This window comes from Rousettus aegyptiacus, unplaced genomic scaffold, assembly GCF_014176215.1.
Source record: "Rousettus aegyptiacus isolate mRouAeg1 unplaced genomic scaffold, mRouAeg1.p scaffold_m13_p_1, whole genome shotgun sequence".
Lineage (NCBI taxonomy): Eukaryota > Metazoa > Chordata > Mammalia > Chiroptera > Pteropodidae > Rousettus > Rousettus aegyptiacus.
In genome coordinates this window covers 1,608,733-1,621,179 of record NW_023416284.1, presented here as the reverse complement: position 1 = coordinate 1,621,179, position 12,447 = coordinate 1,608,733, and the positions used below count along the sequence as shown (strand labels likewise).

Sequence of the window (12,447 nt, the reverse complement as noted above, 5' to 3'; positions counted from 1 at the left end):
AGAAGCACGTGGTCGCTCCTCCTTGTACCCTAAACAGCAAATGGCCATCCATCCTCCTGAGAAGCCAGCGTGTGCCAGGCCCCACGTGTCGTCTTATTGAATCCCGTGGACACTGCCGTGATGTGGGTGTCGCTGCTCCCACGTCAAGGTCACGTGCTTGCCTGTTGTCACCTGGCTCGTGCTGGCCCAGCCCGGAGGAAAATGCAGGTCTGTCTGCCTCCGACGCCCAGGCCTCCTCGTGATAATTAGGGACTATTTCAGGTTTCCAGAGCATAAGGGGATTTTTAAGAATGCATGGATCTGCCTCCAACTGAGAATTTTGAATGTTACAGTCGTTTTGGCTTTGAAGAAGCAGCTCCCACCATAACCAACGAGGAAACGGAATAAAACTGAAAGAAAGAAGCAACCGTTATAGAGGCCGGACAATGGGCCGCAGAGTCCTGCGCCTGCCCGGCATTCTCTCGAGAGGCAGAACCGGGCAGAGCATGGTGGCCCCGCTGAACCGAGGGGACAGGCACGGTGCTCAGAGAGGCTGAGGGGACGGGGCGGTGGGCAGAGCCCTGGACGGGAGGCGGTGCTGCAGGGGAGGCACCCCAGACGTCCTCCCGGGCCAACAACTCGAGACTCCAGCCTCGTGCCGCACTGCACGCATGCAGAGCGAGGTCCCAGGAGGCCAGGCTAAGTGCGCTGAACAGCCCCCAGCATCTGCACGGACACGGGGACACTTGACTGTCCCCTGAAGGCAGAGGACTTGTGGCTTCTGGACATACAAGGCATTTGGTGGAGACCAAAGAAGTCATTTCCTAGGTGCAGGGCCAAGCTAAACCCACAGTGAGGGTCATCCACGCTCGACCTGACAGAGCTTTGAAATAAGCCTCGCAGAGACCCGGTTGGTCTCCATGGAAGTTAACCAACTGTCGGCAGAAAACTCGACATTCTTAAAAAGGAAGCTGACCAAATCCAGAATCTCAACAATTAACATTTACAACCCTCAGGACTCAAAGAAGACATTGCTAGACATGTAAGCTGTAACTAGGAGGGAAAAAAAGTCAATAGACATGGGGTCAAAAATGACTCAGAGGACAAAGTTTGCAAGCGGGGTCTCCAGAACAAGTGTTATCCTTGTGTTCAAGGATTTAATTGAAGCCAAGAACACACTCAGAAGAGAAAGGCGCGATAAACATCCTCAAGCGAGAAAGCAAAACAGTGAGCCGAGTGGAAGTTCTAAAGACTAAAATACACGATATGTGAAATAAAAAAACGTCCTGGCCGGGATTACAGTCGGATTAGACGCTGCAGAAGAAAAGGTCAGTGAACTTGAAGACAGAGCAGGAGGCGTTATCCAGACTGAAGCACAAAGAGAAAAAGGCCTGGAAAACATAAGCTTAGCCTCGCGGGTCTGTGAGCTGACGTGGGCAGCCTTAACTCACAGCAGCCCGAACGCGGAGGAGATCACGCGGCCGGCCATCGTAAGCGAACGGCCGAAAACCCGCGGCGGAGAGGGGGGGGGGCCTTGAGAGAAGGAAGAGAAGGGTAGCCGCCGACTCCTCATCAGGAACCCTGCAAGCGAGGAGGACTGGAACCTCTCTCTCAAGGTGCTGAGAGAAATCGAAGGTGTCCACCGAGATGTCCGTTCCAGTGAAAACGTCCCTCAGAAAGGGAAACGACACCCGGACATTTTAAGACAAAAGCATTTGTCGCCAGCAGACCTGCAGTACGAGAAACGTCAACCCAAGTTTTGGGGGGAGGAGCAGAAGACAATGACAAAAGATGTAAATTCAGATATGCACGAGGAATAGGAACGCATTGGAAAGTGTAACTGCGCAAACGCGCGGGAGGTTTTTTTCCTATATGCGTTTAAAGGGTTCTTTAAGGGATGATAGGCTACTCAGAGCAAAATAATGACAGCGCATTAGGGGGTTTATAACCTATACTCGAGTGAGCACAAAAAGACGGGCGGGGAGAAAATATTCTGCTGCGAAGTCCATGTGTTTTACCTAAAGCGGTAGATGCCACCCAAGATAAGTGCTGAGAAAGATAAAGCATTTGACCCACTCCGACCCGCTCGATAACAACGAGAACCTCGGCAACGCAGAAGTAGGGGGGCCTCCCCGCGTCCCGCTGAGGGGCGTCCTCAGCTGACAGCGTACGTGACGGTGGAACTCTGGTGACTTCTTGGGCCTGGAACGAGGCAGCACCCACGGTGGGGGACAGTTGGTCCCGGCCAGTGCGACGAGGCGAGAAAAAGCGATGAAAAGCAGACGTTTTGGAAAGGAAGGCATAAAACTAACTAAATAACTAACTCTCTCTCTGTCTCTCTCTCTGTCTCTCTCTCTCTCTGTCTCTCTCTCTCTCTGTTTCTCTCTCTCTGTCTCTCTCTCTGTTTCTCTCTGTCTCTCTCTCTCTGTCTCTCTCTCTCTCTGTCTCTCTCTCTCTCTCTCGGCAGAGGACCTGAATCTGCACTTACGTAATTCTACGGTACCCACAAGCCGTTGCAGAGAATACGGAAGCCGGTCCCCCAGCCCGCCCCTCCCCCGCCCACCTGACCCGCTCGTGCGTGGTTTTCCATCGCGCGTGAGCTTTTGTCCCTTCCCTGCACGTGTGGGTCGCCAGAACCAGGCCCCCCCTGGGGCCACAGGAAGTGCCATCCTCTTCTGCCCTGGAATTCTAGGAGCAAAGTCTGCTGCCCTTCCCTGGTTGGGACAGTCATGAGTTGGGTGGAGACTCTGCCGGCTTGGGGTGCAGGGTGCAAAATCCAGGCTCCTGGCTGGAGGCCCCCTCGAACCCCAGCCCCTGACTTTGAACAAAGGCGGACACCCCTCAAAGGTGGTCCCCCTGTCCCCATGAAAGCTCCCCTGGTTTTGGCCCTTATATCCCAAATGAGGACACGTCTCAATTTTTGGAAGACTTTTGCTATCATGAGAAAGATGAATAATTCTCAAAATAGCTTCTCTGCAAATAACTGAAAGTCTCGCTGGGCCCGAAAGGCATCTGAAGGGCATTCAAACCACCTCCTTCCCCAGAAAACACATTCCTCACTGACGCATTCCTTCCTGTTGATTCCCAACCCCCCTCCCCTCCCCCCCCCATTTCCAAAACGGAGGCTTTTCACGCTGTCTTCATGCGAGGAGCCGGGCTGGAGGACAAAGCCCGCTTGTCGGCAACTGCGAGCGCCTGCTGCCCTTCCCCAGTCCCCCGACAACAGGGCTTTCACCAGATGGCCCCCTCATGCCGCGGACCCCCGCCCCTGGGGCTCACGAGGAGGGTCGCCAGGCCGGACAAAGATAAGAGGGTTGTCCCTGGATAGAGCCCAGTGGACCGGCTCCGGGGAGGGTCATCGTGGGCGTGCCGGAGACTGTCATTGGGTCCCCAGGGGGACTTTTGGAGGCGTGGCCGTTCACCAGTTTTGCGAGTCACATCGTTTGTCCTCTGAGAACGGAAATGCATCTCCCAGGGGACAGCCCTTCAAGCCGGGAAGCTTCTGGACCCTCGGGCAAACCCCACGGCAGACCATTGGGGCTCAAGGTCTCACGACGCTGAGTCAGCCACCGCGGGAGAAAAGAGAACCTAAATGTGTAAACACCCCCCCCAGCCAGGCCTGCGCTCGGGGGTGCACTTAGCTTGACAGCGCTAAAAAAGTAGGAAGGCCGCGTGCCCCGAATTTGGGCCTGGGGATCCTGTTGTGAGACCAACTTCCATCTCTTGCCTATGGGGAGCTGCTTCTTGGGGTTCCCAGGCTTCACCCTGTCTTATTGCTTCTGTCAGTGCATGTTCAGGCCCATTTAGTGGTACCGGGGTCCCCAAAATCCATGTTGAGTGAGGGCCGTTAGGGGAGCCATTCATTCATTCATTCATTCATTTGGGTAATCCACCTTCCTCTCAGTGTGTGTCAAGCCGGGCTTGGGGGTGAGAGGCCCCTCGGGGCAGCCCCCCGCGCAGCTTTTGACTCGGTAAACAGGCCCGGGCCCCTGCGTGTGCTGGGGTCTGAGACGGCGGCGTGTGGGGGCCCCTTGGGGTCTGGGCGCTTCTAAAGCCGCCCGGGGAGGCGGCTGGCCTCCGGATCCCTCCGCCCGACACTGCCGTCTCGTTTCCTTCCTCGCGAGGAAAACGGAGAAGACGAAGGTCTCTCAGCCTTCGCGGGCAGCGAGCCGCGCCCCGCGCGTGAGCACGCTGCTCCTTGCACGCCTGGGGGGCCCGCGCCAGCTCGGCACGGGCGGGGCTGCTCGTCGCACAGACGCCTCGTGGGGCCTCGGGGGGTGGACGGCACGCTGCCCACCTCGCCTCCGCCCGCTGGGGAACGGGAGCGGCCCCGGGGGTCGGCTGCCGGTGCCAGCCCCGGGAAGCGGGGAGCAGCCTCTGTGGCGTGAGTGTGTGAGGGTGGGTGGCGTGTGAAGGAGGCCAGGGGCTGTGGGGGCGTCTGGCAGGTGAGAAGTTACCTGTGGGAGAGGTCGAGGGCGTCGGCAGCGGTGGTCATGGTAACGAGCAGGTCCGCGGAATGCCACCGACACCCCCTACAGGGAAGCTGCTTGTGCGGGGCGGACCCCCTCCCGAGACCCCCAAACAAGGGTGTTCCAGGCACGTTCCCCCAGGTGAGTCCCCCCCAGGTGAGTCCCCTCCAGGTGAATCCCCTCCAGGTGTGTCCCCTCCAGGCATGGCATGCCCCTGCACGTGCCCCAAGTTCGAGGAGCCAGGGCCACAGATGCAGAGGCCTGGGGTCTGCTAGTGGGAGGCGGCAAGGAGGGGCCCAAAAGTTCAGGGACCTGGGCGGGTTGGTGTTATTTGTATGTGGCAGGCAAGACTGGACAAGAAGCCGCAGGCCTAGGGGACACCTAGGTGACCCCAGATAGTCTCGGTCAGTGGAACGTGGAGCGGATACGCTTGTGGGTGAGCGGGGTTGGGGAACTGCCTGTGGCTGGGGTTTCTGATAAGGCCCCAGCCTTTGTCCTCTGTGGTTGAACCAGTCAAGGTCTCTGGGTCAGAGGGGAATCGGGCTGGAGTCCAGGTTCCCTGCGGAGGCAGTGGGCCCCAAGAAGGAAGCCTCAGGACGTGGGAGGAAGGGCGCCCCCAAGGGGGCTGGGTCTGCACCCCCTGCAGTCCTGGATGTTTGCTCAGGCCGGTCCACCTGGGCTCAGGCCCTGGCTAGCGACAGCGTGAGGGGGGTGGGCATGTGGGGAGGGCCGCCCTAAGGACGGGCTGGTTTAGGGCAAGCCTTACAGTTTGGGCTCCTCCACCACTCCCAGAAGGGAACGCTGTCGCCAAGAGGTGGTGGGCGAGAGTTCACGGGGGCAGGCTCTGGGGGCGGGTACATCGGAGGCAGATGTACCTGCCCCACACGTGAGGACATCACGCCTGAAGGTGTATACACCTGAGGAGGTCACACCTGGAGGCCATCATGCCTGGGAGAGGACGCGCCTGGAGCAGGGCACGTCTGCAGGCCACCACTCCCAACGCAGCACTGCCCGGGGCGGTCGGGCCCTCCCCGCGGTGGGGCGGTGCCGGGAGGGTGGCTTCGCTGCGTCAGAGCCGGTCCCCCGGGATCCCCGGTCAGGGCCGGCGAGCCCCGTCCCTGGCTGTGCCCCACTTCCCGCACCCCCCCCCCCCCCAGCCCAGAGGCCTCCGCCCTCCCGCAGGGAAGCTCGCTGGGCGCGGAGGTTAGAAAAGCACACAGATTTATTGCATGTCAATCTCATGTATAAATTCATTGTAGCATCGGAAAGGTTACATTTGGTATACAGACCTATTCTACAGCCTTAACCTCGGAATCGGCTCTGCCCGGCTTCCCCTTGGAGAGAGTCCTCTACGCAGTACCTCCTGTCTTTGTCACAAACATCAGCATGAACTCCGCAGAAGCGCCCTCCCGAGGTCCCACACGCCACGTCCTCCCTCCCACCGCGATTGCCACTCTGTCTGATCAAGGTCCGCGTCCCCTTTGCGCTGGCAGCTCAGGACTCTTCGTCTTGAGGACAGAAACCCTACTCACATACTTCGTAAGTGCATCTACGGAATTTTCCTCTTCAGAAAGAATTCACGAACAGACACGGTAATGACCGCTAAACACGAGTCATGCACAGTTCACTGATGACAGAAGCCATTTACAGTCAGGGGACATGGGACACACATCGGCCTCCTTCTCAATGTTTTTTTTTTCTTTTTAACATCATACGAGAACCAGACATTTACATTTGATTTCTTTTTCAACGCTATACAGTTCTAAAAAAAAAAAAAAAACGAACAAATGAAACAAAACGAAACACAAACTAAACCAATCTGTAAGGGAACACGGTGAAAGGGCGAGGCGAGGCACGTCGGGGCCCCTCGCTGGCTTTAGGTGACACGCGGGCCCCGAGGCTCAGCTACCGTCACCTCGCAAAGGACGGTGACCACACGGAGTCCGCGGCAGGGAACGCCGGGGTTGCTTTAAGGTTCACAAGTGAATCGCGCATTCGGAAACTCGAGCTGCCTTTCCATCTAGCGATCTTTCTTTTTTTTTTTTTTTTCCCCCAAAGTGGTAATGCGCATCAGAGACCGCGAGGGAAACTACAGAACCGCCAGAACGGGCGGGGCAGAGGGACGGCCTCGGGCAGCGCGAGAATGTCGGAGTCACAGTATCGCTCGTTGCTACAGAGACACAGTTTCATGGCTTTTGATACCCGGCTGACCTCCACTGACCAGGAGCGGCTGCGTCCTCGCGTCCGGGCGGGGAGAGGCGCCCGGCGGGCTCCCCGTCCGGCCCCGGGGCGGCAGTGCAGGGGTGCGCTCGCCAGGGGGCGCTGTCCCCTCTCCCTTGCCGAGACAGCACAGTGAATACAGCTCAGTAGGTTTCAGTCACTTGGGCAGGGGTGGGGACAGGGGCAGGGGCACCACAATCCAGTGCTTCGAGGCTCTGAGGCTGACACACGTGCCATGCGTCACGGCCAGCGCTGAGCGAACGCCTGCTGGGGCACAGCCGGCCTCGGCCCTGCGTGCGCGGGGCCAGGCTCCGGGGCGCGGGGCTGCGGGCCAGTCAGCAGCAGGCCGGCCGGCCGGCTGTGCCCTTGGCCTTGTGCAGGGAGGCCACGTGCTGGGCGGTCTCTCCGGCTCATCCGCAGACTCACACTCCAGGGTGCCAGGCAGCCCGCAGGGGTGTGCACCCCCGGGGGCGAATCAGGGGCAGGGCCTCTGTGTCCCGCTCGTGGAGGGCGTGGCTGGCCCAAGGCTCGCAGCCCGTGTGTCCAGCCCGATGGCCCCGGGGACGACGACAGTGGAGGGGGAGGGCGCCTGAGTGGCAGCAGGGCTGTCAACCGTCCGAACAGGGGAAGCAGCTGAGGCTGGACCGAGGGGCACACCCGGCACAGGGGAGCCCCGGGGTTGCCACTGGCGGACACAGAGGCGGCCGCCCGGCCAGGCTCGCCCTCGGAGGCGGGGTCTCGCCCTCGGAGGCGGGGTCTCGCTCTCAGAGGCGGGGTCTCGCCCTCGGAGGCGGGGTCTCCCTCTCGGAGGCGGGGTTTCGCTCTCGGAGGCGGGGTCTCGCCCTCGGAGGCGGGGTCTCGGCTTCCTCTCCCAGGCCCAGGCATCTGCCAGTACTTGGTGGCTACAGAGACGTGAGCTCTGAGTGAGCCGGGCGGGGGCTGTGGCCCCGGGGCCTGGGGACCAGGGAGGAAGCCTGCTGGGGTCTGGGGCACGCTAAGCTTGGAGGCGACATCCACAGCTGAGCCCAGCGCAGGATGTAAGTGCTCTCTGTCAGGGGGTCCAAGGACAGACCCCCCAAACCTGCCGGTGCTTGGGCTTGAGGAGCTGAATGTTCAGGAGAAACTGGGCTTGCTTTAATCGTCTTCAAGGGGACAAAAATATAGGCCTTAAAATGTGCGATTGGGGCTCTTGGGGGGTGGGTGGAAGAAGAGGGAGAAGCAACAGCGCTTAGGAGGACTGGCCGAAGGCGACGGGACGTGACAGTCAGCAGGGGGACCCGGGGCGCGCAGCGGGGGCAGCCCTTACCCGCCCTGCCGCGGCCGAGGACACCTAGGTGTCCACCAGTCCAAATGGGCTCATTAGAGTCACGTCGTATAAAAAGCAGAAGAAATCGTGTAATTTGGGTTTACAGAGAGGGGGTGTTTGCCCCTGAGGGTGACTTTTTGGAGGGATCCCGTCGAGACCCCGGGGGCTGTGGCCGGCGGCGCTGGCCAACGCCGTGCAGAGGCGCCCGCGGCTGTGCCGGCCAGCTCTCCCCGGCGGGCGACTTTCCCGCCCGCACACGTGTGTGAGTGGCCTCAGCACGTGCCAGGCGGGTCTCAGTCCTGTGGACTTGAGAAAGGGGGCGAAGCCTGTCACGGGGATCCGCGAGCCATTGGCGCCCTCGAGGGCCTCCCCGCCACGGGTCTCCAGGGCGAAGCTGGAGCCCCGGGCGCCTGCGGCCCGCGCCGTGGGGACGTGGCCGCTTAGAGTGGTCCTGTCGGCTTGGGGCCAGCACCGGGACATGACCCACGTCCGCTCGGATTTACACCTGTTTTTAAGGGCAACGTGGCGACTTTCCTCTCTTGTTGGGACACTATTACTCTTTTTACTTCCAAATAAAAAAAAAGAAATAAATAGAACACTTGTCTTAAATGCAATTGAAACTCAAATTTAACAAAACACATGATTGTCTGGAATACGGGCAGCAGTAACAGCAGGATTCGTGGGGGGGATGAGAGGGGGTGTGGGATTCACGGGGGGAACATGGGGTGTTTGGGATTCATCGGGGGGCACAGGGCATTTGGAATTTGTGAGGGGGACACGGGGAAATTTGGGGTTTGGGGGGGACGTGGGGGTATTTGGCACATTAAAAATCGGCCCACTGCCTGGTTATCAAACACACAACACACAGCCTTATTACACGGGTTTGGTCCTTCACTAGATACTTATATTAACATTATTTCTTCACAATAAGAATGTCTAATGCCAAAAATACTGTTAAGGAAGAAATAAAATAAGAAAAGAAATGAATTAGAAAAAATTACAAGTTATATACAGATTAAGGTGAATTCCATCAGGGAAAGGCTTATTGTCTGAAGTTGGCCCCTCTGGGAATAATTTAAAGCCCGTGGCGTGGAGAAGCAGGCGGTCCGGCCGGGGCTGTGCCATCTTTGCTCTCGGTGGCAGGTCCCCGGCCCCCAGGTCCAGTCCGCTCCAGAGCCGGCCCACGGGCCGAGGGCCCACGGGGAGTGCGGGGGTGGCGGTTCGTCCCAGACCTCAGGGCTCGGGCGCCCGCGAGCTCGATGGCCTGGAGCAAGGAGTCGTGGGCAGCGGCCACGGGCACCAGCTCCCTTCCCCTCGTCCGTCTGTCTGCCGGGATGGCTGGATCGGCCCGCGGGCTCTGCTCATGAGGACGGCGGGGGCCGCACAGACGTGGGGGAAGCCCACGGGTGCCCGGCCCACCTCTGCCCTGCAGCCCGGGGCCACCACACAACCAGGGGGTCTTGGGAGGGGCCACTTGGGGGCCACGGGCACGAATCCCCTGTCACACAATGACAGGCGCCGTTCCTGGTGCCAGCCTTGGGCCGGCCCAGGACGCCGTGCGTGAGGATGTCTCTCTCGTACTGTCTGAGACGCTCGCGGGAGTGGGCCCCGCGCCCTCGGCCCTGCGTCGGGGGCCCCCAGAATCACCTGGGCGTTACAAACGCGGTCGGGTAGGGAACCTCTCCATCACCTACAGTATAAAGAACTCGCCCAGCGCACTGCAAGCAGGCTCGGGTGCGCGCATAAGCCGAGATTTCAACGCGATGCAAAATTACTTTTAAAAAACAATTTGCAAGTCGTTTTTCAACTTTCTTTTTAAAAAATACTGTCTATTTTTAAAATCACGTGCTTAAATAGACTCTGTCTTCAATAAGGTTACCAAAAGAGTTTCTCTCGTAGTTTTCGTTATAAAAATCATTTGGGGAGTCTCCTCTTGAGGGCGCCCACGTCTGCCCCTCCTTTCCGTGCCCAGAGGGGTCCGCCGGCTCCAGCCTGGGGTCAGACTCGGCCCTGCCCGCCACGGCCCTGAGGCGAGGCGGCCCCCGCGAGCCGCACCCTGCAGACGGGTCTCAGAGACAGTGCCGTTGAGGACGGCTTCGGGGAAGTCCGGCTTCCAGGTTTCCATGGGAAAAGTTGAACCGTGGTGGGGGACGGCCGCTGTGGTCGCACGCGGGTGGCTGGGGGGTCCCCTGGCCCCGAGCCGCGCCCGCTCCTCCAGGCCCGTGCCTCCATCGTCCACAGCTTGGGGGTTCTGTCGGGACGTGGGGGCCCGAGGCCGCCTCGCGTGGACGCTGACCCCAGGCCCCTCCTGGGCCGGTCAGAGGTGGTTGACGGGGTCAAAGGCTCCGGACTCAGGTGCGGCTCCCGTGACGTTCAGCCAGGCGTCCAGGGGACTCTGGGAGGGGGCGTCCTCAGAGAGGGCCAGCATCACTGCGTATGCCTGGCAGGGGACACGGCACGGGGACGGGCAGGTGAGTGGGGTGCGTGGGGTCCTCCGAGCCCAGGCCAGCTCTGTCCTCGCCCCTTTCCGGCCCCCCACTGCCCTCCGGCCGGGCCCGGGTCCTCACGGGAGGGGAGAGCAAAGGCGCGGGGGGCTGGACCAGCGAGGCGGCCCCCCGCCCTCCCCGCCTGGGAGAGGAAGACGAGGGGTGAGCGGGCGGCCGGGACGCGTGGCCCACACAAGGGCTCCCGTGGCCTCCTGGGGTGTCCCCCTACGGTCACCCCCTTCTCTGTGCCCGGTGAGTCGCAGGCACTCAGGGCAAGCGTGCACATGTTGCTGCTGGTGATTGTCGCTAAGACCGGTCCACGGGAGGCGGTCCCCGTCTGCGGGCGCCTGTGGGGCCACCGTGGTGGCAGCACAGAGCGACTCTGGGGGTGCGGACGGGCAGCGTTTCAGAGCTGAGCGCGGATGTGGTTCCCGCGCAGAGTGTGGCTCAGATGGTCCGCAGGGCATCCTTCTGCCACAAGCCACAGAGAACCGGGGGATGGGACGGGGGGCGGGAGGGGGAAAGCCCGACGTCGTCCCGCCTGAGTTAACGCTCTGGACAGAATTAGTAGAACGACAGAGACAGACACGCAGACAGCTTTTGCCGAGGCTCGGGATGGGCCGCGGAGAGCTGACCTGACCCCACGCCCTCCGGGCCGGCGAGGACCAGGATGCCGGGGCCCACAGCCACCTGCTCTAAGGAACAGACCAGACGAGGGGCACCTGGGCCTCGCTGACCCCAGCAGGCCCCAGCCCGGAGTCGGTGTCTGCCTGTCGGCAGCCGCCGTGGAGAAAGCCTGGGCTACGAGCCGCCCTCGCAGGGTCCCAGACGGGGGCCAGCGCGGCCTCGCCGGCTGGAGCCCTCCTTGTCACGCCTCGCTCGGGGAACAAGAGACCGCAAGCCCGTGTCTCACATGCATCTGCTCTCAACCTCCACTGCCCAGCGCCCGCTCGCAGGGACGTGGCCGTCATCCGGGCACCGCCCTCGCCGATGCAACGGGCACAGGAGGGCCGAAGGGTCCTGGGCGTCCCCCAGGCAGGCGTCGGGCGGCCACACGAGAGGCGAGGCCGTCCCTGGTGCAGGAGACGCGACGCGGCTGCCGCCTGCCGACCAGCCTGGGGGAGGAGGGCGGGGCGGGCTCTGCGGGTACCTACCTGGTTCTTAGCCTGCCTGTACAGGGTCTGTTTTAAAGCCTCAGAGTCTAGGGCAGAACTAAGCACGTCTTTAGCTTCAAACGCCTCCTCGGCTGCTCTGCGGAGGTCCAGCCCCTTCCCAAAAGTCGGCATTGGCTCCAAAGCTAACAGCCCGTCTGCTCGCTCCTCAACACACCTGCACCAATGACCGGGGAGAGGGGCCTGCTGTTAGCCGGTCTGGCCTCCGGCCGCCTGTCTGACGCCCCACGGCCAGCTCTGTGCCCGCATGCACGCCACGGCGTCTCCGCGAGCCACATGCACAAGGACACGGACACACGGACACACGGACACCTGGACAGAAGCCACACGGATGTGGGGGACGGACAGAGGGCCACGGAGAGGGGGAGCACGTGCACACGCGTTGCGAGCGGCAGGCGAGGCACCTGGGTCTCTGGGGACAAGGACAAACGGGGACGCCTCGGTTCCTGAGACTCTGGGCAGCTGCGGAGGGGCCTGGGGCTCTGGGTCCCAGCACCCGGGGGCAGGAAGCTCTTGGAAAGCTGGCCGCATGCCCGGTGCGGAAGGGAGCAAGCAGGCAGGACGCGGGGCCGGGCGGGGGCAGCTCTGGCCCGGGCAACGACCCTGAGCGCGGGGTGCAGCGGGCACCGCGGCGCCGCGGGGCTGGACGTCGCGCCCTGGGCTGACAGGCGGCGTGCGGCTCGGGGCCAGGACCAGCCCCTCTGTGCCTCGCCCCCGCCCCGCCCCGGGTCTCAGTGTGTGTGCGCGTGTGTGCATGGACACACGTGTGTGGTGCATGCATGTGTGTTGCGTGCACGTGTGTGTGGTGTGTGCTA

At 61.5% G+C, this 12,447-nt stretch overlaps 1 protein-coding gene across 5 annotated transcripts in view; it reads right to left on the bottom strand.

The window, feature by feature from the left end:
- Positions 1-5,652: 5,652 nt before the first annotated feature.
- Positions 5,653-12,447, bottom strand: part of PRDM16 (PR/SET domain 16) — a 272,002-nt gene continuing 265,207 nt past the window's right edge. For 4 of the 5 annotated variants that reach the window (XM_036227892.1, XM_036227880.1, XM_036227884.1 and 1 more), the window contains 2 exons: positions 11,615-11,789; positions 5,653-10,414 (listed from right to left, as the gene is read on the bottom strand). In XM_036227892.1, the coding sequence (XP_036083785.1) occupies positions 10,292-10,414; positions 11,615-11,789 (298 nt within the window). In that variant the 3' untranslated portion in view covers positions 5,653-10,291. The remainder of the gene's footprint in view (positions 10,415-11,614; positions 11,790-12,447) is intronic. The other variant, XM_036227890.1, reaches the window with a different exon arrangement.